The sequence below is a fragment of the Rosa chinensis genome, chromosome 5 (assembly GCF_002994745.2).
Source record: "Rosa chinensis cultivar Old Blush chromosome 5, RchiOBHm-V2, whole genome shotgun sequence".
Taxonomy (NCBI): Eukaryota; Viridiplantae; Streptophyta; class Magnoliopsida; order Rosales; family Rosaceae; genus Rosa; species Rosa chinensis.
The window spans coordinates 68459717-68485359 of record NC_037092.1 but is presented as its reverse complement, the minus strand read 5'-3'; the positions used below and the strand labels follow the sequence as shown (position 1 = coordinate 68485359).

At 39.1% G+C, this 25643-nt stretch overlaps 3 protein-coding genes and 2 non-coding genes across 6 annotated transcripts; 2 read left to right on the top strand and 3 right to left on the bottom strand.

The window, feature by feature from the left end:
- On the bottom strand, positions 1 to 217 carry LOC112168574. The gene has a single exon (XR_002924335.1). It is a non-coding gene; the product is annotated as a small nucleolar RNA U3 (small nucleolar RNA).
- An 8914-nt stretch (positions 218 to 9131) lies between these two features.
- Positions 9132 to 12134, bottom strand: LOC112166309 (monofunctional riboflavin biosynthesis protein RIBA 3, chloroplastic). 2 transcript variants are annotated; one of them, XM_040506806.1, is made up of 7 exons: positions 11949 to 12134; positions 11550 to 11859; positions 10951 to 11172; positions 10522 to 10847; positions 10021 to 10156; positions 9631 to 9927; positions 9132 to 9529 (listed from the first exon to the last, which is right to left on the bottom strand). In XM_040506806.1, the coding sequence occupies exons 1-7, from the start codon at positions 12002 to 12004 to the stop codon at positions 9269 to 9271; spliced, it is 1608 nt and encodes a 535-aa protein (XP_040362740.1). In that variant the 5' UTR covers positions 12005 to 12134; the 3' UTR covers positions 9132 to 9268. The 2 variants fall into 2 exon arrangements, with proteins under 2 accessions (XP_040362740.1, XP_024158882.1); XM_024303114.2 differs by having other exon boundaries at positions 10027 to 10156; positions 11949 to 12133.
- A 5046-nt stretch (positions 12135 to 17180) lies between these two features.
- LOC112167617 (UDP-galactose/UDP-glucose transporter 5B) lies at positions 17181 to 22690 on the top strand. Its single transcript, XM_024304659.2, has 10 exons — positions 17181 to 17591; positions 17694 to 17900; positions 17999 to 18064; positions 19165 to 19263; positions 20034 to 20122; positions 20649 to 20761; positions 21559 to 21647; positions 21831 to 21917; positions 22011 to 22079; positions 22171 to 22690. The coding sequence occupies exons 1-10, from the start codon at positions 17481 to 17483 to the stop codon at positions 22285 to 22287; spliced, it is 1047 nt and encodes a 348-aa protein (XP_024160427.1). The 5' UTR covers positions 17181 to 17480; the 3' UTR covers positions 22288 to 22690.
- A 395-nt stretch (positions 22691 to 23085) lies between these two features.
- Positions 23086 to 23157, top strand: TRNAH-GUG. Its single transcript has one exon. It is a non-coding gene; the product is annotated as a tRNA-His (tRNA).
- A 270-nt stretch (positions 23158 to 23427) lies between these two features.
- LOC112167558 (glutelin type-D 1) lies at positions 23428 to 25355 on the bottom strand. Its single transcript, XM_024304586.2, has 2 exons — positions 25026 to 25355; positions 23428 to 24457 (listed from the first exon to the last, which is right to left on the bottom strand). Exons 1-2 carry the CDS (start codon positions 25219 to 25221, stop codon positions 23586 to 23588), a joined length of 1068 nt encoding a protein of 355 aa, XP_024160354.1. The 5' UTR covers positions 25222 to 25355; the 3' UTR covers positions 23428 to 23585.
- Positions 25356 to 25643: the final 288 nt, after the last annotated feature.

Sequence of the window (25643 nt, the reverse complement as noted above, 5' to 3'; positions counted from 1 at the left end):
AACCTGTCAGACAGCCAAGCGACCACCCCAAGCTTAGTAAGACCAAGCTGAGAACGATCATCTACAGCTATGGGGTGACCCTAGGATCACCAAACCGTTAATCACGCTCTGATCGCATGGCTATGATTCATCCACCAGGGTTATGATCCTGTCTCCTTAGAAGTCAAAGACACAGAGGTACGATCCTATAGAACAGATCCTGTTCAAGTAAGGTCGTGATCCATCAACACGTGCCTTTTTATTTAAACCACGGTTTTGTTCACTTGTATTCGATGTGGGAGTCTCTCCTTCACTAATGTCGCAGCTCTTGACTTGGGACTTGCTCTCCTTGCTATGACTCTTATTGATACTGCATTAAATTGCACTATTGTTCTTTCCAGCTGATACATTTCAACAATTCATGAATTGCCAGACTCTATATATTCTTTACGCTGAGAACGAAGAGGGTATAATCAGAGGAAGACCCGTTGAAGTGGGATTTCTTGACACTAAATTTTTGTATGGCTTCATTGCTCTGTAGGTTCATCGATGGATATGTAGCCCTTCTTTCGGTGATGATATTCACTGAAATGCTTAGAGAACTCCTCTAATCAGTTTTGCTTCTCGTCCTCAGCTCCAAGATAAAGAAAGAAAACCATATATATACCATATAAACCACCTGACCCTCTTCAGGGGAATGATGATGACCCACCTGCACTGGAGGGGGATGTTGATATTGCAGATCAACCACCAGAGGCCCTGAGAGTGCTCATGACCTGTTACCAGAGCGCTTAGAATCTAAACCTGATGCTATATGTCGTCGCAAAACTAATAACTGTTCTTTTTGTCAGGCGCGCACTTGCAACGAAATATTACAACTTGCATAGTCTAGAATTGTGTACAAGTTCTTCCACCAAAACTGGAGCATATAGTGACAGGAACAAAGGATTTGGAGAACGTTAATAGAAACAAAATGGGCATTTCATTAGATTTCCGTATAAAGAAAAAAGAAAGAGCAGCATTTCTCTATACTCCTATATGCTTCTTTCCTGTTTTATAAATTAGTAGCGGCATTCATGAATCGTAGATATATATACATGCTCCCGTATATAACTGAACGATATAATCATTAGCGGAAGAATGTACTGTATGCTTCATTGTTTCCTTGCGCTGCAAGCGTACAAGCCTAGTAACCTGAAGATGATGATGCAAAATAATGAATATAAAACACTGTAAAAGTAAGGTATGTACATGACCATATATATGGTTCTACCGCATCTTTGAGCCATTCAACTAGTCTTTCTAGTATTTTCTCCTCATCTTTGGTAATAGTTCCTATGTTTGTCCATTCCCCCACCCTTCCCCACCAACCCCCCCCCCCCCCTCCTTTTTCAGCCTACCTTGTACTTGCGCTCGTTAGGATAGCCTGTATTATAGTTTATATTCTCTGCATAAACTCGAGGGGCAAAATCGAGGGTATAAGTTAACATCTCTTGGTTAATTTTTTTTCTTTGGCTTGCTATATCATGCTTGGATTGAGGTTGAATGACTGGTCATCATTCGGAATGGAAATTTTTAAGTAATGAAAGAACCAATAACAAAATCAATGAATTCGCTTTGTTACAGAGAGAAAAAAGAACTGCCTTTCTATAGGTATGTATAATTTTAACTTTCGGGGCTGTCCTCTAGGCCTTCGTTATTTACATTTGGTTTGATGAATCCAGGTGAAGGTCCTTGGATATCAGAACCATAAACATTGCTCATCCTAGTTCGTAATGTTTCCAAGTACTTCTTGTTTTCCTCTGTAATGGGTGTCAACAGAGGAACCCTCCCAATCACAGCCAATCACTGAACTCGACACCATTATTTGTCATTAGCTAGTTTGAACTATATCTCTCAGAATCTGTTGTTGACATTTGAAATGTGTTCAATAAGCACCCATCTAACCATGAATAGTCCTCTACAGGAAAAGAACCGACAGTAGCTATATGATGTGCAGCTCCATTCCCCTCTGGATAAACCTGACCAATGGATCGATGAAACAAAAGAAAACATTTGAACATAAGTCACATTCCGCTCCGAGAAGGAAGTTTCAGGCCCCTGCTAGACATCACATTCATCACACTATCACACTCAATCCAGCACTAGCCTAGTCATGTTTGTAGAATCGCTGTAAATCTGTATGTAATTAGGATTTTATTTAATTAGAATATCCTGTAATTATGGAAAGATTGTTTCCTATTAGAGTTAGACTACTCCTTTGTATTTGTATATATATCCCCATTGTGGGATGAATAGAATTATTGAATTAACCCTAAATTGAAGTATTCTTTTCTACTTGGTATCAAAGCCTAGTTCAATCCTTTGAACTTGCACTGCATCCTTTGAATCCTGAACCCTAAATCCCGAAGAATACCACAAATCGCTGCGTACCACCACCGTTGAAATCAAACCATCCTGAATTTCAAACCACCATCACCCTACCTTTTTTTCCAAAACATTCATATCCATCTTGAAACCCTTGAAAATCCAATCCTGTGAAAATCATGAATTTCTCAATGATGCAATCAGAGAAACAGGCTATGGGGCATTCGGTAACTACCGAATTTTCTGTTATGACCCAACGCAAACAGGGTCCTCCTCCAGGCTTCTCAGGACCTTCTCCACACCGTCCTCTAGGTAAACCAAATCCATATGCAAACAAAAGGTGCATTATCTGTGGGGAATTAGGTCATAACAAGGAGCGGTGCTATGAAGTGATTGGTTACCCTGATTGGTGGGACTTCACCAAGAAACCGCGAAAGAATCTGGGCAAGGCCGTTGTTGCTACTAAAGAGGAAGTTTACCTAGACAATGCCTCCGCTAATGTAGCGCAGTCAGGTATGAAGGGTAAGGTTACTTTTAATAGTACATGGATAATTGATACAGGTGCATCTGACCATATGACCAATGACCCAAGTCTTGTGAAAAACCTTAGACTTTCCCCTCAAGACGTTGTCTCTACTGCTGATGGTACTCCAACTCCAGTCACCGGAGAAGGTTCTATTGCTTTATCTGATACCTTAAGCCTTGAATCTGTCTTAGTTGTTCCATCACTAGCTTATAATCTCCTGTCTGTTGGTCAAGTTATTTTAGCTCTTGCATGTATTGTGACCTTCTATCCGTCTTTATGTGTATTTCAGGACATTCTGACTTGACGGATTCTTGGTTATGGTGTTAGAAAGGGGAAATTATACTATCTGGATTTGACAGAGACTGGAAAGAAACAGAAGCATCTTTTGGGACAAGCTAATCAGATCAACGGGGTAGCGAATGCAAAGGAAGCTGTATGGTTATGGCATCGCCGTTTAGGTCATCTATACTTTCGTTATCTTAAGAAGCTGCAACCTCAATTGTTTTCAGTTGTTAGTGATTTGGATTTCCACTGTGACATCTGTGAACTGGCCAAGAGTCACCGTATTTCATATTCACCAAGTCTTAATAAAAGTCCTGTTCCTTTTATGAAGATTCACTTCGATGTCTGGGGTCTTGCGAAAATTCCTTCTCTTTCTGGAGCTCGGTATTTTGTAACATTTATTGATGATTGCACTCGCATGACATGGGTGTCATTACTGAAGAATAAGAGTGATGTATTTGGAATGTTTACCGAATTTCACAAAATGGTGGCAACTCAGTATCAACAATCCATCAGAGTGTTTCAGTCTGACAATGGTGGAGAGTTTGTGAATGGCCCTATGATTGAGTTTTGCCGGTCACATGGAATTCGTCATCAAACCTCCAATTCTTATACTCCTCAACAGAATGGTTTAGCAGAACGGAAGAACAGGCAGTTGATGGTTGTTCGTGCTTCCTTGTTTGGCATGAATGTACCTCGGTCCTATTGGGGCGAAGCAGTGAAATCAGCAGCATATCTTATCAACCGTACTCCTTCCACGGTGATTGAGTTTCAGAATCCTCATCAGAAGCTTCATACACTTTTGACCATCCCTTCTATGCCTAATTTGGAGCCCCGGGTGTCTGGGTGCACAACTTATGTTCATATTCCCAAGCCTCAACGTAGCAAGCTTGATCCCCGTGCTCGTAAGTGTATATTTGTTGGTTATGCTGACTTCCAGAAGGGTTATCGATGTTATGATCCTCTTACTGGCACTATACATATATCTCTTGATGTCTCATTCCGTGAATCAGAGCCATATTACTCAGGAGGAACTTCTCAGTCTTCCCTTCAGGGGGAGAGAGGTTATGAAGAGAATCCTTGTTCTATTATTGATTTTGATGTCTTTGAAGACTTGGAAGATTTGGAGGAACTATTTGAAGGTAGAAATTCCGAAACAAGGAATGCGACTGCCGAACAGAGTGTTGTAAATTCCGAAACAGAAAATGCGACTGCCGAACGGAGTGTTGTGAATTCCGAAACAAGGAATGCGACTGCCGAACAGAGTGTTGTGAATTCCGAAACAGAGAATGCAACTGCTGAAACTGCCGAACAGAGCGTTGTGAATTCCGAGATAGAAGAGACGACTTTTCTGGATAATTTGAAATAAAATCAAGACATATCTGAAGCTCACACACAAGATATTCCCCCTTCTGCCTCACCAACTGAAGATCCCAGTCAGAATGATCCACCTCAGGTACCCCTGAACTTTAATGAGTCTTCTGGGTTAGAAAGTGTCAAACCTAGGAAATCACAAAGCGTTACCAAGGGAATTCCTAAGAAACAATATGAACCAGATATCAAAGCCAAAGCTAAATACCCTATAGCTAATTTTATGTCTAACCATAGGATTTCTGGGTCACATGCACTTGTTGTTGATCAATTATCTACTGTATCTATTCCTAGTAACGTGCAGGATGCATTGACAAATCCAAAATGGACCAAGGCGATGAATGAAGAATTGGAAGCTCTTCAGAAAAATGCAACATGGGAGCTAGTACCTATGTCGGTTGGAAAGAAGACTGTAGGATGTCGTTGGGTATTTACTGTGAAGCTTAATGCAGATGGAACTATTAATAGATACAAAGCGAGGTTGGTTGCCAAAGGATATACACAACGATATGGGATTGATTATGAGGAGACTTTTGCACCTGTGGCAAAGATTAATACTGTCCGGATTCTAATCTCACTTGCAGAAAACAAAGATTGGCCCTTGCACTAGTTTGATGTGAAGAATGCGTTTCTTAATGGGAATTTGGAGGAAGAAGTGTACATGGATATGCCCCCAGGTGTTAAGAATTACCCAAGTGATGTTGGCAAGGTGTGTAAATTGAAGAGTCTTTGTATGGCCTAAAGCAGTCTCCAAGAGCTTGGTTTGGAAGATTTTCAAAGTCCATGAAAGCCTTTGGATATAGACAGAGCAATTCTGACCATACCTTGTTCATCAAGCGCAAGAATGGTAAGATTACAGCTCTTATTGTGTATGTTGATGACATGATTGTTACAGGAGATGATCCGAAGGAGATAAATGAATTGCAAAAGTATTTGTCAAAGGAGTTTGAAATGAAGGATCTGGGACAGCTAAAGTATTTTTTGGGTATTGAAGTTGCAAGGTCTAAGAAGGGGATTTCACTTTCACAGAGGAAATATGTTCTTGATTTACTTGCTGAAACGGGGATGCTGGACTGCCGACCCATTGAGACACCCATTGAGATGAATCACGGACTTGCTATCTATCCTGATCAAGTGCCAACTGATAAAGGGAGGTATCAACGTCTTGTAGGAAGGTTGATTTATCTTTCACATACTAGACCTGATATTGCTTATGTTGTGAGTGTTGTTAGTCAATTTATGCATTGTCCTAGTGAAGAGCATATGGATGCAGTCTTTCGTATTTTGAGGTACTTGAAGAGGGCGCCAGGTAAAGGGTTACTGTTTCGAAAAAAAAATGAATTGGAAGTTGTTGGGTACACAGATGTAGATTAGGCTGGTGATAAAACGGACAGACGTTCTACATCTGGGTACTTCACTTTTGTTGGAGGGAACCTTGTCACTTGGCGTAGCAAAAAGCAAAAAGTTGTTCCCAGATCAAGTGCAGAAGCTGAGTTTCGAGGTATGGCACATGGAGTATGTGAAATATTGTGGATTCGTAATGTCTTGAAGGACCTGGGTTACAAGCTTAAAACGCCTATGAATTTGCATTGTGATAATACAGCTGCCATTGAGATTGCACATAATCCAGTTCAGCATGATAGAACAAAGCATGTGGAGGTTGACCGTCATTTTATTAAAGAAAATCTTGACAAAAAGGTTATTCGCTTTCCATTTGTAAACTCAGAGGAGCAATTAGCTGATGTTCTTACTAAAGGAATGTCCAGGAAGGTATTTGACAGCTCGGTTGACAAGTTGGGCATGATAGACATCTATGCACCAACTTGAGGGGGAGTGTAGAATCGCTGTAAATCTGTATGTAATTAGGATTTTATTTAATTAGAATATCCTGTAATTATGGAAAGATTGTTTCCTATTAGAGTTAGACTACTCCTTTGTATTTGTATATATATCCCCATTGTGGGATGAATAGAATTATTGAATTAACCCTGAATTGAAGTATTCTTTTCTACTATGTTGCCATGCAAGTAGCACACCAGCCAGCAACTCCACATGATCAGCAGGAAAAAAAAAACACCAAAGAACTTCTCTAGAAGCCACAATGTACCATTAAGGTCCCGAGTCCCAACCAAACTGGGGAAGAGTTATTTCATGTGTCTAGTAACAAAAACAAGACCCCAGTATACCGTTAACCTGCTTTGTTACAAATTAACTCTTATCTTTAAGTAGAAAAACTGTAAGCATATTCGCTGGCAGACGCACCGAATCCCGGCAACTTGCCCAGAACTCAAATGCTTCTGAGAATTTATCACTGGCTCGGCTCGGTCCACTAACTCCAGTTTGGTGTTAGAACTTAAACAGATTATGCAATTCATCATGAATGTGTCTAGTAACAAAAACACGATCAGTATATCATCCATCCTCTAGTTATTTGAACTGTGCATACTTGCATACAATGACTATTGACTAATCACAAGTTCCCTTCTTAAATGAAACGTTATCAGTTTTTAGAAGATGTAAAAGCATATATAGACTTAGACAGTGGCGGAGTGGCGGAGCCAGGAATTTAAGTTTACTGGGGCAAAAAAAAAATATATATATATATATATATAAACATACAAAATCTTTAAATGTAATTTCTATCTATTATAATGGTAATTGTCCTCGACTAGATTTCATATTACATTAGGATGACAACTTGAAATTGAAGGATGATTTACAAGATCAGAAGGATATTTTTCATTAACGTTAGGACAAGGGTTTTTAGAATTACTATCATTTTTCTTTATTTTTTTGACGGGGGATGACTCCAATGAGGTATTTATACTCGACGACTCCTCTGCACCAAGATTTTCTTTTCTTTCAAAGTATCTTAACATATTTGAATGAAGAATAGAGAAGTAGTGAGAACCAAAAGAAATGACTACATCAATACTCTTCACAAAAGAATTGATTGAGAATTGTTACTTGATGATATATATATATATATATATATTGATGTAATAGAATATTTTGTTAATTGTTTTTCTATTGGACTTGAAAATCTGAAAGTAATAAAGAAATAGAAATCATTAAACGTAAAAGGATATAGGAAACAAAAATATTATATGATTCATATAAAAAAAATATTATATGATATTAATAGAAGGTCAAACATGGGACGGGTAAAACCCATCAAAAAAAAAAGAAAAAAAAAAGCACGTGAAGATGATTGAAAGAGTACATTCATCAGGTTGAGAAAATAATATAAAAATATATAGTATAAACCTGATATTAATATAATATTAATATTAATATTAATATTAATATGTATATATATATATATATAAGTTTTTTTCTTCTGAAAAGCTGAGTGGGGCACGGGACCCAGTGGGCCCCTGCCTCCCTTCTCCCCTGGACTTAGAACTATATTCATTAAAAAAGAAAAGAAAAAAAAATTAAGAAAGAGAAAAACTCAAAAAAGACGGAACACGTACTAGAGTAAAAAGACTAAAAACACGAAAAGGAGTATACCTATATAGCTCATTAATGTACTTCTCCTAAGATCCACTGCGGCTCCGGCAACTCTGTCCACTACTAGCAAAATAACAACACACACGGATTTACTGTAGTTAAAAGTCACAGATATCCGTGCAAAATATAAATACTAACATAATCCGTGTAAAATGAGCATAATTGGGCCCACAATAATTTATACAATAACAATATCAACAGAAATCCGTGTGCATAAACAACAGTAACAGATATCTGTGTAAAAACTAAAACATTTTCACACGGATATCTGTGTGAAAATTAATTCACACTGATTTCTGTATGCATTATAAATTAGTTTATTTCGAAATCATTAATTTTTTATGTTATGTGAATTATGGAGGGATGGATTTCCGTTACAATAAGTATTTGATACAGATTTCTGTGTAAAAATGAGTAACACACAAATTTCTGTGTGAAATGTTGACACTGATATCGTGTGAAAAGAGCATAATTGGGCCCACAGTAATTTATACAATAACAATATCGACGGAAATCCGTGTAAATAAACAGCAGTAATAGATGTCTGTGTAAACTACTTATATATATATATATATATATATATATATAGATCCTATCTAGAGTGGAGCTCCGCTTTGAAATTAACGTGTGAAATTCGAGTTTTCGTTCACTTTTCGGTCCCATATCCACATCTCGACCGTTAAATTTTTAGGTACTAATGTACAGATCATCTTTACAAATTTTCAACTAAATTGATGATCGTTAAGGCATTGATAACTACTTTAAAGCTAGTACGGTTCAGGTTGACAGATTCAGTCCGTTCATTGGTTTAAGTGAGTTAGATACCTTAACGATCATCAATTTGGCTGAAAATTTGCAGAGATTATCTATACAGTAATACCTAAAAACTGAACGGTCGAGATGTGGATATGCGACTGAAAAGTGACCCAAAACTCGAATTTCACAAGTTAATTTCAAAGCGAAGCTCTGCTCTAGATAAAATATATATATGAGTTTAGACTAATCGAGACGGTGGTAACGTTTGGATTGGAGATTGTCTATTTATGTATACGGTGAAGAGTTGGGCCTCACTATGGTCTTTATCAAGATTTGATTACTACACCAATGACAGTGCAAATGGAAATTTTTACAGTAATCAAGGGACCAATAACAAACCAATGAATTCTTTTTGTTACAATAAGAAAAATGAATTGCCTTTCTATACCTATGTGTGTTAGCCATGTATAATTTTTAGCTTTCAGGTTTGTTTTCTATGTCCTTGTTATATACATTTGGTTTGATGAAACCGGCTGAAGATCCTTGGATATCAGAACCATAAACATGCCCCATCTTAGTTCTTTTTGTTTCCAAGTACTTCTTGTTTTCCTCTGTAATTGGTGTTAACACCGGAACCCTACCAATCACAGCCAAACCATATCCCTTTAGACCACTGAACTTGGCTGGATTGTTTGTCATCAGCCTCATCGTTCGAACTCCTATGTCTCTTAGAATCTGTCGTCAATATTCAAAAATGTCAAGTCATATTGTGAGCAACATACCAAATGTGAGGAATTTGGAATTAGGAGTTTAGGACCATGGTTTATGAAACTGACCTGTGCACCAATTCCATATTCGCGAGCATCGACAGCTAGTCCAAGTTCTATATTAGCCTGGACTGTGTCATGGCCTTGGTCTTGTAGATTATAGGCTTGAAGTTTGTGACCAAGACCAATGCCTCTTCCTTCATGACCTCGAAGGTAAACAACAGCGCCTCGACCAGCCTGTTCGATTAGCTGCATTGCCAATTCCAACTGGTTGCCACAATCACACCGCCCAGACCCAAAAATGTCACCTGTCAAACATTCTGAATGAACTCTTACTAGCACATCTTCTCCATTTCCTATGCTTCCCTGTTGATGTTCATAGTAAAACAGATGGTATTAGCTTAGCACAAGTTTAATACAATTGCAGCCTACTATACTAATTACTAAGCCAAATGCTACATATACTTTCACAACAGCAACATGTTCTGTTCCGTCTAGCTTTGAGCGGTAGCAATAAGCCTGAAACAGACCCCATTTTGTAGGCAAACGCGATAGAGCAGTTCTTTCAACTATCTTTTCCCTCTTTCTCCTGTACCTGTGAGCATATCATACCTTATCAGATAAATGATGATGCATCATAGATTTAAGCAACTTCCTGTTTGACTTCAATTTATATACATCTGGAGACCCAGGTATTTTAACCAACTTCAGTAGTGCATGGAGTTTATACCACAATTTCTCGTCACATTGCTAACCGCTCTCTTGTAAAGGGTGACTCAATTCACATTTGTAAGAGATACCGTTAGTAATGTGGTCAGTAACCGTGGTACATTCCACATTATTTGTCAAGAACTGTACTTAACAAATTCAACTGCAGCAAAGTTAACTTCCTTTTTTTCATTAGTCCCACAATTATTTAGGGTACTCATTGAGAAATGCATGCTCGAGTAGACTGATTACCTAATCAGATCAGTTATTGAGACAATTGGAATGCTGTGGTCCAATGACAGTTTTTTTAAATCGGACAAAGACGCCATAGAGCCATCTTCTGCATCAACTACGGCTGAAAGAACAGACACTGGCCTCAAGCCCGCCAGAACAACCAGATCAACAGAAGCCTCAGTGTGACCAGCTCTCCGAAGAACCCCACCATTGCGGTACTTGAGGGGAAACACATGGCCAGGTCTTCTAAAATCTTCCGGCTTTGACTCCTTAGATGAAAGAGCAAGAACAGTCTTTGCCCTGTCTGGAGCTGATACTCCAGTAGATGTTCCAATTTTTGCATCCTACAAAACCAAAGAAACTAATGTATGAACTCAAACATTATCAAATTGCGTTTACTTGAATTACGTACAGTATGGTAATGCAAAAGCCAAAAGCATCATATACCACTGTGATTGTGAATGTGGGGGCAGAAGAGTCTTCGTCTTCGGTCTCTGGTGACATCAGAGGAAGCTTCAATCTTTCAAGATCCTCCTCCTTCATGCCTACAGAGACGATCCCAGATCCGTGTTTAATTAGGAATGCTATGTTTCTAGGATTTGCAAATGATGCTGCCATGACAAGGTTTCCTTCAACTTCCGCATTTTCATCATCTACAACAATCACAAACTAGACCACAAAAGAGAAGAAAAAAGAAAAAATCAGTGGCAGTTGACATTACATTGTTCATGATTTGAGTTTCATGAAACCAACACAATCGAGTCACATATTTCAACTTTTGGGCAACATGCCAGTACACTCATTTATAAACCTAAACCAACACTGATCGATATTGTTTCAACTTGTTACTTTGACCAAATGAGACTTAAACGGTCGTACAATGTTGTATATGATGTGGGAGTAGTCTCGTTTTCACTCATACTGAAAACTTGCATTGAGCTATATATACTCAAACACAAGATCCACTACTAGCAAACTCCTATTGGATACACATACTAGTCGAGTCAAATAGCTGGAAAGGAGTAGCTAAACAAGAATTAACCAACCTTTCCTTGGCGTAATGTATTGAGCGCTTGCTCTATGGACGAGTAGCCCTCCGATGGAGAATCAGGATCACCCTCGGCATCACTAACAAAGAAATCAATGGTCTCTGGTGTAATCTCAGCATCCAATGTCCCAATTATTGGTGCTGATGAAGCTGACTCGTCCAAGCCACCCAACAAAGACCCATTTTCACTTTTCTTTAAAGGAATATCATTAGAAAGGTTTCCCTCTCCAGTTCTAGAAACCCCAATAGCCCAACAACTTGGATTCAACCACCTTTGCTTCTGAGGAGCCGCAAAATATCGATGCGAACTGTGATAGAAGAAGAAGAATCATCAATGGTGTAAAACATGTTCTACACAAAAACAATTAGGAACGCGACTAAGGGAAAGAAGGATTACCTCGAGTTAGTGAGGATGTAAGGAATGAGGGGGTGAGGAAATAAAGCAGAGTCCATTACAGAATTTTCAGAGACTCGAACTTGTTCTTCTTCTCTAGCTCTTCTCTCATTATCAGAACTTGCATATTACGTAATGCATGAAGGAAGAAAGCCCACCTCTAGTTATGGATGTGTTTGCAACTTTTGTACTCTAGCCGTTATCCAAAAGGACCCAGATTTAAACTTTTCTTATGCCAGGTTCTTATTATATGCGGATAATACACTCTTTGTAGCCGATTAAATTTAGGGTCCTTGACCAAAAGCCCCAAAATGAGCCAAAGTTATCTCACTTACCCCAACAAAAGATTTTTATTCCCACTTACCATATTTGAAGTAAAATGACATTTTTGCCCTCAACCTGGAAAAAGACATCGATGCCATGCTCCTCTATCCCTCCTCTCTCTCCGGCACGAGCAACTCTCTCTCTCTCTCTCTCTCTCTCTCTCTCTCTCTCTCTCTCTCGCCGACGAGGACAACCATATAAACAAGCCTTCGAATCCCTCCCCTACTGGTCCTCCAACGACTTCGACCTCTACATCTCCTCCGATCCTGATTTCCCGCCGGCCTAGTTCGTCACCGTCCACGAAGAAGACGAAGAAGACGACGAAGACTTTGACGGCGAAGACGACATCTTTTCCCAGTACCATTCCACAATCCACGTCGAGTAGAACCGCGACGACGTCGTTTCGGAGCCCAATTCCATTTCCAACACCGACGACTTGTCGTCGGACCGCTAGAATCAGGTCAATTTCGTCATGGATCTGTTCCAGCAGTGCGTCGAGCAGTCTCAGGTAACGGCCCGTTCGTTTTGGTCTCCGGCGACTCTGATTTTGGGGTTGTAGGGTTCTGATTTGATTTCGAATTTGATGCTTCGAACATCATTTGCTATTTCTGATAGTCCAACTAGCTAGCTTAGCAGCAAGTTTGGCTCATCTCCGGCGAGATTTGGCGCTCGAGCACGACCAAAATTGGGATTCATTGCGATTATGGGCAAATGAAGCAATATTACTCTGTGTTTTGTGGTCAGCGAAGTTTGTTTGTGATTGCACACTAAAATTGCTTCCGTTGCATACTATTGATGCAGTCAAGAATGGAATTTTGCTTCGTATTTAGAAAATTGCAGATGGTTCTGCATCAGAACTGCATAATTGCATGAATTATCCTCCTTTAGTTATTTGTGAAACTTGTTTTATAAATTTTGTTGGATATTGTCTACATATGTGAATCTATGTCTCGATGCATGTCTATCAAGCAATTGTTGCTTATACAAATAACAACAACTTGGTATTTTTCTCGTTGTATTGATATTGTTGTTTGTAATAAGTTGAAAAGCAAGGAAGATGGATATGTGGCTGGCTTTCTGGGAATACTATGGAAGATGGAGCCATAACACTTTTTTTGCGGTAAAATGGGTCAAAAGCCCAAAATGAAAAAAAAAAAAAAAAAGAAGGTTCTATTGGGGCAATAGAGGCTCGTAAAAGGTCTATTGGGGGCAGTAAACGTCTATTGGAGGGCAATAGACGTTTTGAATTGATGTAATCTCTTCATTTTTTTTTTCTTTAATGAAAGTTTTATTTGTTTAATTTAGAAAAATTAGTTATCATTCCAGCGATCGAAAGTTGTATTGGGGGGCAATAGACGTCTATTGGGGGGCAATACAGGTGTCTTGGGGGACAATAGACGACACGTCTATTGAGGGGCAATACATGGCTGATAGACATCTACTGGGGGCAATACATGACTGATAGTCGTCTATTAGGGGGGGCAATAGAAGTCTATTGGGGGCAAAAAAACTTTCCGGTGAGATTTTCAGCAAATTCCGGTGGGCGGCAGCCAGTGACCGGAATCCGGCGGCCGGTGACCGGATTAGGGCGAAAGTTGGCCGGAATCCGGCCGCCGGTGACCGGATTCCTGCTGCAGGTGACTGGCTCGGGCGAAGTCTCCTATGGTTTCTCTCTCTTCCATTTTCTCTCTCTCTCTCTCTTTAAGTAACAAAGGGGTGAGGGGTAAAATGGTATTTAAAAAAAAATTAAAAACAAAAAAAAAATCTTGATGGGGTATTAGGGAAGACTCCCTTAGGGCAAGTTCACCGGGCCTCCTTTTGCCCGGGCACCACGTCATATCATGACCCAAGTCAGGAAAAAGTCCAAAATGTTGCTTCCACCGAGCTTGGGGCAAGCCAATAGTAATTGACCCAGGACAATTGCTCAGTCAACTTGGTGACTGAGGCCGTGACCCAGGGCTCCACTGTGGCACAAAGGCAGGAGAGAAGGAGAGGCACGTGGAAGGCCAGAAAAGCAAGTAGCTGGGCTGCTTTGAAATCTGGGTCGTTGGGTTTGAATGTGAAAATGATCCTATGGTGGATACTTAAGGACGAATGAAGGTGAAAGAAAAAAAAATCAGTTAGATTACAACGGGTAGATTACAAAGGTATGAAAAATAAAAAAATTATAAAATTTCCTATAAATACCTCACCTCCTATTTTACCTCTCACAAAAAAACAATCTTTTTTACTTCCGAAATTATTTTTGTTCCTATGATAAAAGTGTCGGTGGATTTAAAAAAAAAATGAGTGGTCGGAAAATGAGTATATAATTTGTCTATCCAACAAATTTTCTTTACTTGGATTTCCAAAATGTTCATAAATAGTATTTATTTACATCATACATTTCTCATTTACATTAAAAAAATTAATAAAATATTCGATGAACAGTAATTGACTGGTGACCCTGACCCCAACGGGTGGAAACAAAGGTCCAGTGGCAATGAATAGTTTCCTGCCCTGATGACTTGGTGACCTGGTGACCCTGACCTGGTGACCCAACGGGTGAACTTGCTCTTAGAGTGTATTGGGTAAGAGGGAATTAAAAAAACTTAATGGGGTAAGTGGGAAAAAAATCCCTAGAAATGGGGTAAATGGACAAAACCCCTTAAAATTTAACCGTGATGGAGAACTGTCTGAGTCTTATGCATTAAAGTGATCATTTTTTAACAGTATTGTCATGATTAATTATTGGACACTCTCTATTTTAATTCACATTTTTTTAATAGAAATTCATATAAAACACAAAATTTAAGTTACCAAAAAAAAAAAAAAAAGAGGAATATGGATTTTATTCCCCTAATTATTTCTATTACAAAAAATTAAGTTGTTTGAAATTTTTAGGTAGATGAATCAAATTAGTGGGAAGTGGGTGAATCAGACGAAAATAAGGTGTTCCGGTCCAATTCAAAATATTTTACAAGAGGATTTCCATACTAATTCCCAAATTCTAAAATTTCAACATCCCACTTTTTATTTGAAAATTTTGAAATTCTCAGAGTTTAAACTTCTTTTTTGTTTTTCAAATGTCACAACTTCATACACCCGAAGATGTCCCACATTCAAGTTGCTTCATCCGATCAGTTTTCATCAAGTTGCTAGTGCTGTTTGTGGCTCTAGTAATCTCTATCAAGTGAGAAACATCTCAATCAAAGATGACAATGGTTAACTACAATCTTAGTTTTTTTACATGGTGGTACTCTTTCCTCAGTTCAGAGTTTTGTCTCATTGAGTTTTATCTGAACAAGGTTTTAATGAGAGAAGAGCTGAAGATATTTTTCCACTTCTACCTGTTGGTTTATAAGTTTGCTTTTGCGATTGTAGCAGGCAGTTGGCCTAATTAGTAAATAACTGTTGCCATAGGTTGTGTGTACTTACATTCATTTACATTATCCTTTGAACTTTTTTTTTTTTAGTAAAAGCATTATAGAGATTTTCATTAATATAAGTGTAAGACCGGAATGATCATTACATATCCTTCTGCTACCATGTATAGATAGACAAGAAGTTGTAGTGAAGAAACACTACGGTGATACATAGGATAAGATCATTCATTCGACATGTCATGCTCACTGATTCAAAGTAAGCCTATTCAACTATGATCAATACGCAAAGTAATAGGTTAGTAATGGAAAATACTAACTAAAGAATGGGGATAGAAACCCCATAGTTACCCTGGACCCAAGACCCACGTCCAGAATGCATCTTCAATGCCCCAAGCCCGACCAAGAGCTTGGCTTGGAATTGAGCCCAGAAAATGCCCAATTGCCCGCTAGACCATCTGGATCTCAACAAAATCGGCCCAAAAACAAGTAGGACTCCAAAACCAGATAGTATGGTACCCACCAAAGCCCAAATTCATGAAGGCCTAGATTGATTCGGCCGCCCATCTCCAGGCACTCTGAAGTCGCCGTCATCAGACCAAAGGTGACCCTTGTCTCTAATACAGCCACCAGAAACACCAGCAGCGTAAGAATCCGGTGTTCAGCCCCTTGGTCGCCCTTGTCAGCATCACGGTTGCGTCATCATCAGTCTCAGAAGATTCTTTTCTCAGCCACATTGGCGCCAAAGCATCATCCCAGCCCAAAAACTGCACAACTTCTCCTCCATGATCAGCATAGTGACAACTAGGACAACGCCAGAGTCTGTCATAGTAGTCTCCGATTCGAGCCAATCAACCTCCGGTAGCCCAAAAGCCACATCACTACTTTTGGGATCGGGTTCGGGGCACCGCATGCCCTTGGTGCAAACTAAGATCTGGCCGCCGCCCAGATTTAGAAGAGACGCCAAAAACCCGCAGCGACCAGAGAAGCTGAGAGAGAGAGAGGATCCAGCCCAAGAGGGCAGTCCAACCATTGCTGAATTCAAAACACCATCGAGAGGGAAGGGACATATGCGTCTTGAGATTGGGTGGTCGGAGCCGCTGTGTTCTTTGCCTCTCGAGAGCAGCGCAAAGGAGAACACCGTCAGGGAGAGGCTAGGATTTGCCATTTATATTATCCTTTAAACTTAATATATGTTCAAAAACAAAAATCGTCACAACTTCATAATTTTAAAATATAATAATGGTTTGATTCGATTATTATATGAATTAGTTCGAATACAATCCAAAACTCACACGAATTAGGTTGAACTGACTTGTTTGACACCTCTTTTCATCTGAATTCGATCGAAAAATGGATTCCAAAATATATACAAATATGGAATGGTCCTCTGAAAAATAAATCTAGTCTACATTAATGAACCAAAATGTGGAATGGTCTTGGAAACACAAACATACCATATCAAAACATGGTTTGACCAAGTTAACGGTTTGATGCGGAACCCCTAAACCTGTCATAAAACTCTTTAGAAAGCACCGAACGAGTACCCCCAGTGGTGTGGGGCCGCCGCTGACGTGGCCAGACAACTTTTCAAAGGCGAAGACTCTACACCAGTCTCCACCAAGCAGAAAAATTGCCGCCGCCGATTCCGAGCACCCCTCATCAGCTCAACCCCTCTCCCGCCACGTGTCCTCCGAACCCTCACTCTCTCTCTCTCTCTCTCTCTCTCTCCTCATCTCTATTTGATCCCCAATCCTCGGCCGCCCACATTAATTCTCCGGCGACCTCCACTCAAAACGTCACCGTTTTCGCCTCGAATCAGAATCACTGTCCCGTTAATCGGGGGGCCATGGCCGAAACGACGTCGCTCGACGGTCCGCGAGAGCGCAGCAGGCTATGGAAAGGGGTTTTCGCCGTGACCGGAATCATGACCACGCTCGTCACCTACGGCGTTCTACAGGTTCCGATTTTCTCTCACATTTGACCAATTCCGTTGACCCAAATCCCCGAGTTCTGAAAAAGCTGCAATCTTTGGCTGCTTTGCTTTTCTTGTTCAATGCAGGAGAAGATCATGAGAGTGCCTTACGGGGAAGACCATGCCTTTTTCAAGTACTCATTGTTTCTGGTTCTCTGCAATCGAATCACAACGTCGGCGATTTCCGCCGGAGCTTTAATCTCAAGTAAAAAGGCTTTGAATCCGGTAGCTCCGTTTTACAAATACGGCCTTGTATCAGTGACCAATATACTAACTACTACATGTCAGTATGAGGTAAAATTCAGCTTCTGGGTCCTTCAAATTTTTCGCAAAATCGGAGACTTTTGCTGTAGGATTTTTAGTGTTTTACTGACTCTAATTGCTTGTGCCAGGCCCTCAAGTATGTAAGCTTTCCTGTTCAAACACTTGCAAAATGTGCCAAGATGATACCTGTTATGGTAAGTCAAAACAGCTCTGGCTAATTATGGTGGTTAAAACTTACTATATGCAGTCTTTCAGTTTAATTTACCCGGGCATGGTTTCTTATTCCGTCTACTAGTTTGAAGAGTTATATTTGTTTGGTTCTGTAGTCTTATATTGCTGATTTTATAGCATATTTCGGGTATGTTTGTTATATGTAACTTTGGGATCATTCAACTTAGTTACTGCATTTAGCTTTTGAAATATTCAAATTTGGGGTCTCCACATAAAACTGTTGATTTTGCGAGCGGAGGACGAAAAGGAAAGAATTAGATTGACGCTAACACTTTGATAATGGAATGCTTCTAGGAGGCAGTCGGAATATGGCATCAGACTTGTTGTTTAACTTCTGCATCTGATATAACTTTAAAGAATATGACTTACTACAGTCAAGATGAGTATTCTGGGAAGGTGGAAGTGGAGGAGGGTGTAATTAGCACCGTGTCCTTGTTAATGTTCCTTGTACAATTTTTGTGATGAAAGCTTAGTTTTCTTTCTTAGAACTTTCTCTCACTTTTAGAGCATAGTGAAGCTGATGAGATATGGAGTTGGTTGTTGAAGCCTCCTATATGGGAAATATGAGGATTAAAAACATAGAGTAACATTTGCCTGAATATGGGGAGGGAAGGAGGGTCGTATGGAGCATGATAGGCATTGGGTTTATTGTTTCTTAAACTATTTCGGAAATGCCAGGAATATAGTTGTAGGGCATATAAACAGGCACTTAGTCCCTAACCTCCCACTGTAAATGTGAGGCCAGAAGTTGGCGGACAAGCTTAGAATGATTGGCGGCTCACAAGTGTTTAAGGGTCTGATGAAAGTTGGTGGCAAGATGAACATAAGACATGAGAAGACTAACCAAGACCAAACTGTCAAACACAGTTCTAAATAAGTAACAAATGAACATCTAATTCACAGTTTAAGTCATTAGCTGGAGAGAGCATGTGCTACCTCAATGTCGTTTCCAACAATTCTGTCATCAATGAAAGATTTATTGCTAGTTGCAACCCTATGTTTTCCACAAGGAACATAGTCTTATGCTCTTTGGTTTTCATTCATGCTGTGATTGTTTATGCAGGTTTGGGGTACCATCATTATGCAAAAGAAATACAAGGGGCGTGACTATTTGTTTGCTTTTCTAGTTACAGTTGGCTGTTCAATATTTATACTTTATCCGGTATGTCCTCATCTCTCAGTTGAATTCCTTATATTTTCCACTCAGGCTTGCACATACGGTTGTATTGAGAAGGAAGTGGTTATGATCGTCACCAGTCTCTGGTTCCCAGTAAATTTTACTTTAGTTAGTTTAACCAGGCATGCCCATGAAGATGATGGTGTCTTGGAAGCTTGCACCAAACATCAACATTCTGCCACTTTGCATGGATACTAATAACTTTCTATTACCCTTTTTTCTTTAAATGTCTTGAACAATGACTGCTATGTGGGGTGTTTAATGATATAATAATGCATATGGAGTTATGCGGTTACTTCCAAGGATAATTCTCCAATGCATTCAATATCTTAATTTATGTCATTGTACCTGTTAAGCTGCACATGCTTTCAGGATTGTTTTCTTTACTTTCATAGTTGGTCACAGAGGTGCTGTGTTTAATTACAGTTCAGACTGCTTAGTTTAAACCAACTAGGCTTCGGGATGCCGATTTATTGTCTCATACTATGATATCACATTGCCAAGTTCTTTGCCACACTTCCAGTAGCTTATTTATGCACTCTGGGACGCTTTCTGACAAAAGATGTGATAGCAGATGACCTATAATTTATTATCACTTAGCAACATACTCCTTCACTTATCTATGAAGATGCTACCTCTGTTGATGCTTGAGACTGTTGTTTGTGTGACATCTTTTTGTTGATGACGCGCAACATTTTGGTCAATTTTGTTCTTTGACATGGATACGACTGATTGTGTTGTGCTTTTGATTGTAGGCAGGGTCTGACTTGGGCCCAACTGATGCATTTGGTAGAGCAAGAGAAAATACTATGTGGGGCGTCTCTCTTATGATCGGTTACCTTGGGTATATTCTGGACTTTTCCTTTATGGTTATGCTTTTTGTATTTTTTTTGTCATTAGCTGTTGAAATAAACGTTAAATGGCCTTCAATTAAAACATATGAATTTATTCTACTTACATATCCAGTTATTGTTATAAGTTATTACTTTTGTTTCTACGCATGCTATTGAAAGTAGTTCCTCCTTTTTTGATACTCACACCTCACCTCGGACGGAAGTGAGATCCCTATAATGCTAGATCAGATTGCTGGGATAACTATGACATGGGATTATATGTCCCTAGTGTGCTAAATTGTTGCAATGTTTTTATGGTTCCTTACAGAGGTAAAATTATACCAAAAAAGTAAGTTGAAAGTTACGCTTTCGTAATACCACCATGGCAGCTTTGATATTTTGCATTTGTCTAATATCATTCCTAATTTCTTTCACTTTTTAGCAATAACATTGGCGATTGGCAAATGATGCCACATGTTTGGAATTAAAATTTATGCATTTCTTATCCATGTAGATCCTCATTTCTCTGTCTAATAGGTTTGATGGCTTTACAAGCACATTCCAAGACAAACTTTTTAAAGGTTATGATATGGAGATACACAATCAAATATTCTACACAACGTTCTGTTCTTGTGTTCTTAGCTTGAGCGGTAAGATCTTATTATTACTTTTCTGGTTGTTGCTGTTCTAATCTTATTGCGTTGTACTTTTGTAGGTAAATTTGGTTGTTTTGTTGCTATTTTAATAGCTTGATTTGAAGCCTTTTGGTTATGTTTGGATCTGTCTTGTCTAAATCTTTTGGCCTGATCATTAGGTTGGTTAGTCAGGTGGGAGGATATATTTTGCAATTTTGTTGCATAAGCATCTCATTGCTTAAATCAGATCTATGTGGTTGGTTGCCGGTGAGCTGTGGTCTGTTGGGTATCTCAAATAACTGACACTGTGGAGGTCACATGTTCAAATGAATCAAATCTAACTGGCGTCATCGGAGAGATGGGGTGGGAAAAAATTGTCATTTCTACTAAAAAAAAATTATGTAGTTGGTTCTATTTCATTTTCTTAGCTGATTGAGGAGGATAAAGTCATCCGGGATGTGTTTTGCATGATTGGTGCTTAAACCATGAACCAACTCACCAGGCTAGCCACTCGCTTCATCTTTTTGACTGTTTGGGTTAGATAAAGGGTGTACTTGCATTTATTGCCAATGGATATCGTATATCAATATGCAATATCTGTTTCTGCTTCACATTCCCAAACTTTTTGTGTAGAAAGTCTTACAATAGTTAAGTAGTTTATTAGCATGCGAGGGTTTGTTGACTTAAAACTTTGAAACCTGACCGTTTTCATTAGTAGGGGACTTATGGTTATTTATTTTTTGAAAGGTATTTAGTTTGCAAGCCTCCTTTACCTTTTCTCCATTTTATTTATTTGTTGCATTACCTTTCAGGTCTTATATTACAAGGACAACTGGTTCCAGCAATACAATTTGTTTCTAGCCACAATGATTGTTTCTTTGACATCGCACTGCTTTCGACTGTAAGAGACCTTTACTTCCTATTATAATTCCTGCTTGTCCTACCCCCATTTAATCACTCGTTAATCTTTTTTTTTTTTTCAATCCATGATTACATCTGTTGTTCAAGTTTTTTCCCCCTCTCTCTCCCTTTTGTTTTTCCCTCCCTCTGCTGTTTCCTGATATACTAATTGTTTGTGTTGCAGGTAGCAACAGCTAGCCAATTTTTCATTTCTTACACAATTCGCACATTTGGTGCTCTAACGTTTGCCACTATAATGACCACAAGACAGGTAAATCATAACTCCCAAATAATCCTTGAATTTTCTCTTTTGTTTTTTCAAATATTGATGGTACTAATAACTGGGGTCTGTTTGGTGCTGAAGTTGGTCAGCATTATGCTATCATGCGTGTGGTTTCATCACCCGCTTAGCTGGGAACAGTGGATTGGAGCTGTAAGCCTCATCCTTAACCCTAATAGTTTTGTTCTTTTTCTAAACTCCTAAACTTCATGTTGCCCAACACTACTTTTCTTACATTGATCAGGTGGTTGTCTTTGGTTCCCTATATGCAAAAACGTTTATGAGAAATGCAACTCCAAATCCGTCCCTGTCAGACAAAGTGCAGGATGGACCTTCTAGCCCAGTAAAGGGGATCCCTTGATAGTGTTTGGGTTTGACAGTACGTTAACTTTGATATGTTGTGCTGGTACTGCCTCCAACTTTGATCAATGGACAGCTTTGGTTTTTATAAGTATAGAGCTGCATCTGTGAACAACCTTGGATGTGGGTAACCTGATCTAAATGGAGTCTCGACCACACTGCATGCAAATGGATTCTTTGAAGCAAGCTGGAGACCCAAATTCTTGAAGATCCACAATTCCATAGGGATGATTGATTATAGACTAACTAAAGGAACAGAAGTGTTTTTAGTATTTTATCTTGCAACTTTTTGGAATACACGACCAAAGAATGTAAAATGCTACTGCAACATTTCATTAGAGAAATGGAAGAAATAGTTCTTTCTTGTACTCAAGATCTTGCAATTCAACCTGTATTTCCTGTTCCTTTTTTTTTGGTCAATTGTATTTCGTATTCTAATTGAGAATTTGAGAATGATTTGGTTCTAAGTTTGTTTAGGGACGACACAATTCTGAAGTGTTCATTACTGTGGTCAAGTGTTTTTGTACTAATTTTTCCAAACACATGACGAGTGTAGCTTATTCTCAGGGTATAAAACCAAGTTTTAGAAAATTCAGTCGTTGGATCTCTATCACTTTTTAGGAAATAAAGGAATTTCCAAGCTCATCCTGAGAAGAAATGAATCAAATGATAGAAAACCCAAGTAAATATCGTAACCTGTATGTACTGGCTTTTGTATGGTAGTTCAGTGGCACAATTAGATGAGAGATTCATATACTTTTCTAATATACAAAATAAACGGACACACATTGTCAACATAGTGGCTGTAGTTTAGTGGTGAGAATTCCACGTTGTGGCCGTGGAGACCTGGGCTCGAATCCCAGCAGCCACACTTTCGACGTTTTTTAACTTTTCACCTCATCATTTCATGTCTCTCTCTCTCTCTCTCTCTGTGGTTTTTTTTAGGCCAAATTGAGTTCCTTCCCTAACGAACCAGGACAGTTGTTTCAATCCTATGCTTCTTATCAGGGGATACATTCGTAGGTTAAACGAGAGTAGGACTATCATGTTTGCAGTCTTGCAGAGGATCTTCTTTGTCCATTTAATGTAATAGTAAATGGTTTAGCATGAAATTATAGAGTGAAATTAACAATCGAGAATCTAACAAAGAAAATTTAACACATACTCAATTTTAAAAAGTCAAACTTTAGTCCAAATTAAACATCTCAAACTCACATGAAGACCTAAAAAAGCCAAAGAAATCTCAACTAAAAGAGCCAATGAAACCTAAAGAACATATAGCTTAATTAGCTCATGGGTTCACTTTGGAGGAGGGAAGAAGATTGCATCAGAAGTTCTCTTTGATCGGAAGAGTTTCTCAGTGTCTGAATCCACTTTGAAGGAAGCCTCAAGCACCTGAGGAGATAATGCCTTCCAAGCTCCAATACTTCCAGCCAAATGAGTGAATATTGGGTTGGGAGTGGTGATGATGGAGAACCATTCCAAGCCTTCTGGATCAGCAATCTTTGAAACGACAAAGAATCGAGGAACAATGAACAAGTTGCCAGCTGTAACAGTTGTTTCCAAGACCCTCCTCCCATCTACACCAACAACTTGCACACGGCCACTGCCCCTAACAATGTAAGTCACCTGCAATGCAGAGTCACAAGAAAATCCAGGGGAGCACATAGCACTTCCATCCAACCTAACAAGATCAGCACCAAGCCCAACCTCACCAACCAAAGGAAGATTCTTAGTATTCAAAACAACAACTCTCCCACCACCCTTGATATCAACATCAAGAGGAGCCTCTTCGCAGTTCAATGTCATCCCATCTCTATGTTCCTTCTTTGGTTCAGGCAAATTAGCTCCCCCCAACTTAACAATGCCCTTGCCGGTTTGCTTGCCAACAAGAGTCTTCACAACGCTCTCCTCCAAATCCCATGCTCGGCCGACAAACTCAGTTGAGAAGCCAGTGAAAATGCCATTAGAACCATTGAGATAGAAATTGGTGAACTCTCCCCGTTTGTGAGCTGTTTTGGTATCACCCAAGAAAAGAACCACAAACTCAGTGTCCTCCTTGTTGTACCACCAAGTGATAACTCCAAAAGGCAGGGCAATGGCATCACCCTTCTTCACTGGAAGAACTTTTTCTTCTTTCTCCGGCAGAACAATTCCGACTACTCCATTACCTGAGGCCCAAGAAAAGTAAACAAAATTAACAGAATTTCCCCGTGGTGTAAGGAAAAAAAGAAAAAGAAAAGAGAACAGCATAGCATAACCATTGAACACACAAAACAAATGATTACATGATCTAAGCACTTATCATTAAGAAAACAAAAGGCTACTTACCAAAGAGTTGTCGAAATCATACAATAATACCAAACGTATGGATCCAAGGAAAAAAAAAAATTACACATGATCACCGTTAAAAAAGGGATTGACCTTTGCAAAGACAAATCACTGTTATCTTTTAATTTTTTTTAAAGGATCTTATTTTAAACTATTTCATATATGACTTTCACGATTCGCTAGCAATTAAACAACTAAGAACATATATACACAAGATCAAGCCGATCATGAAAAATTCAAACCCACGATCTTATTCTAATATCATGAAATGAAGGCAATCACTCATGATCCACAAAAATCAATAGCTAACTAATAAGATCGTAAGCACTTTCATCCACGATCAATTCACAGCAATTCTGCACTGTAATCACAATATCATTTAACAAAGCTAGCAGAACAAAACGATACCTTGAAGGACATAAGCAACTCTGGCAGAGTCAGAGTAACTGGGGAGAGCAAAGCCGTCCCTCTCCAGAGAGAGCTTGGCAGCTCCGATGTCACCTTCCCGGAGCATGGGAAGCTCCGACGGGGACCAGTCAGAGTAGGAACCACCATCTCCTCCATAAACCTTCTTAGCCAACCTTGGTGTAAGATCAATCTCCATCTTTTCTCTAACCCAGAAAGCAAAAAACCCAAAACGAGAGGAAAGTGATGATAGTAGTGAGCGATGAAAAATGCTCGTGTCTTGTGGTGTATATATAGCAGGACTATAGTAAATGTCATCTTCTACAAGGAGAAAGATTCGGAGGGAGGTAGTATTTGATTACAATATGGATTAATATATCTGGATTATCCTAACCCGGATTGAATGGGGAAATAAGATAAGATGTAATGAATGGGGAAATTTGATATTTTTGGAAGATTAGTTGGTATATAGATCTTGACAAACTATACGTTTCATTTTTTCTATCTTTGTTTGGATAATATTTGTAAGCTAACCAAATTTCTGTCTTTAACTTCACTAGTATTCATAGAAATTTTTTTGCAAATTTGAAATTTCAAACATCCATCAATTAATGCTTGGAT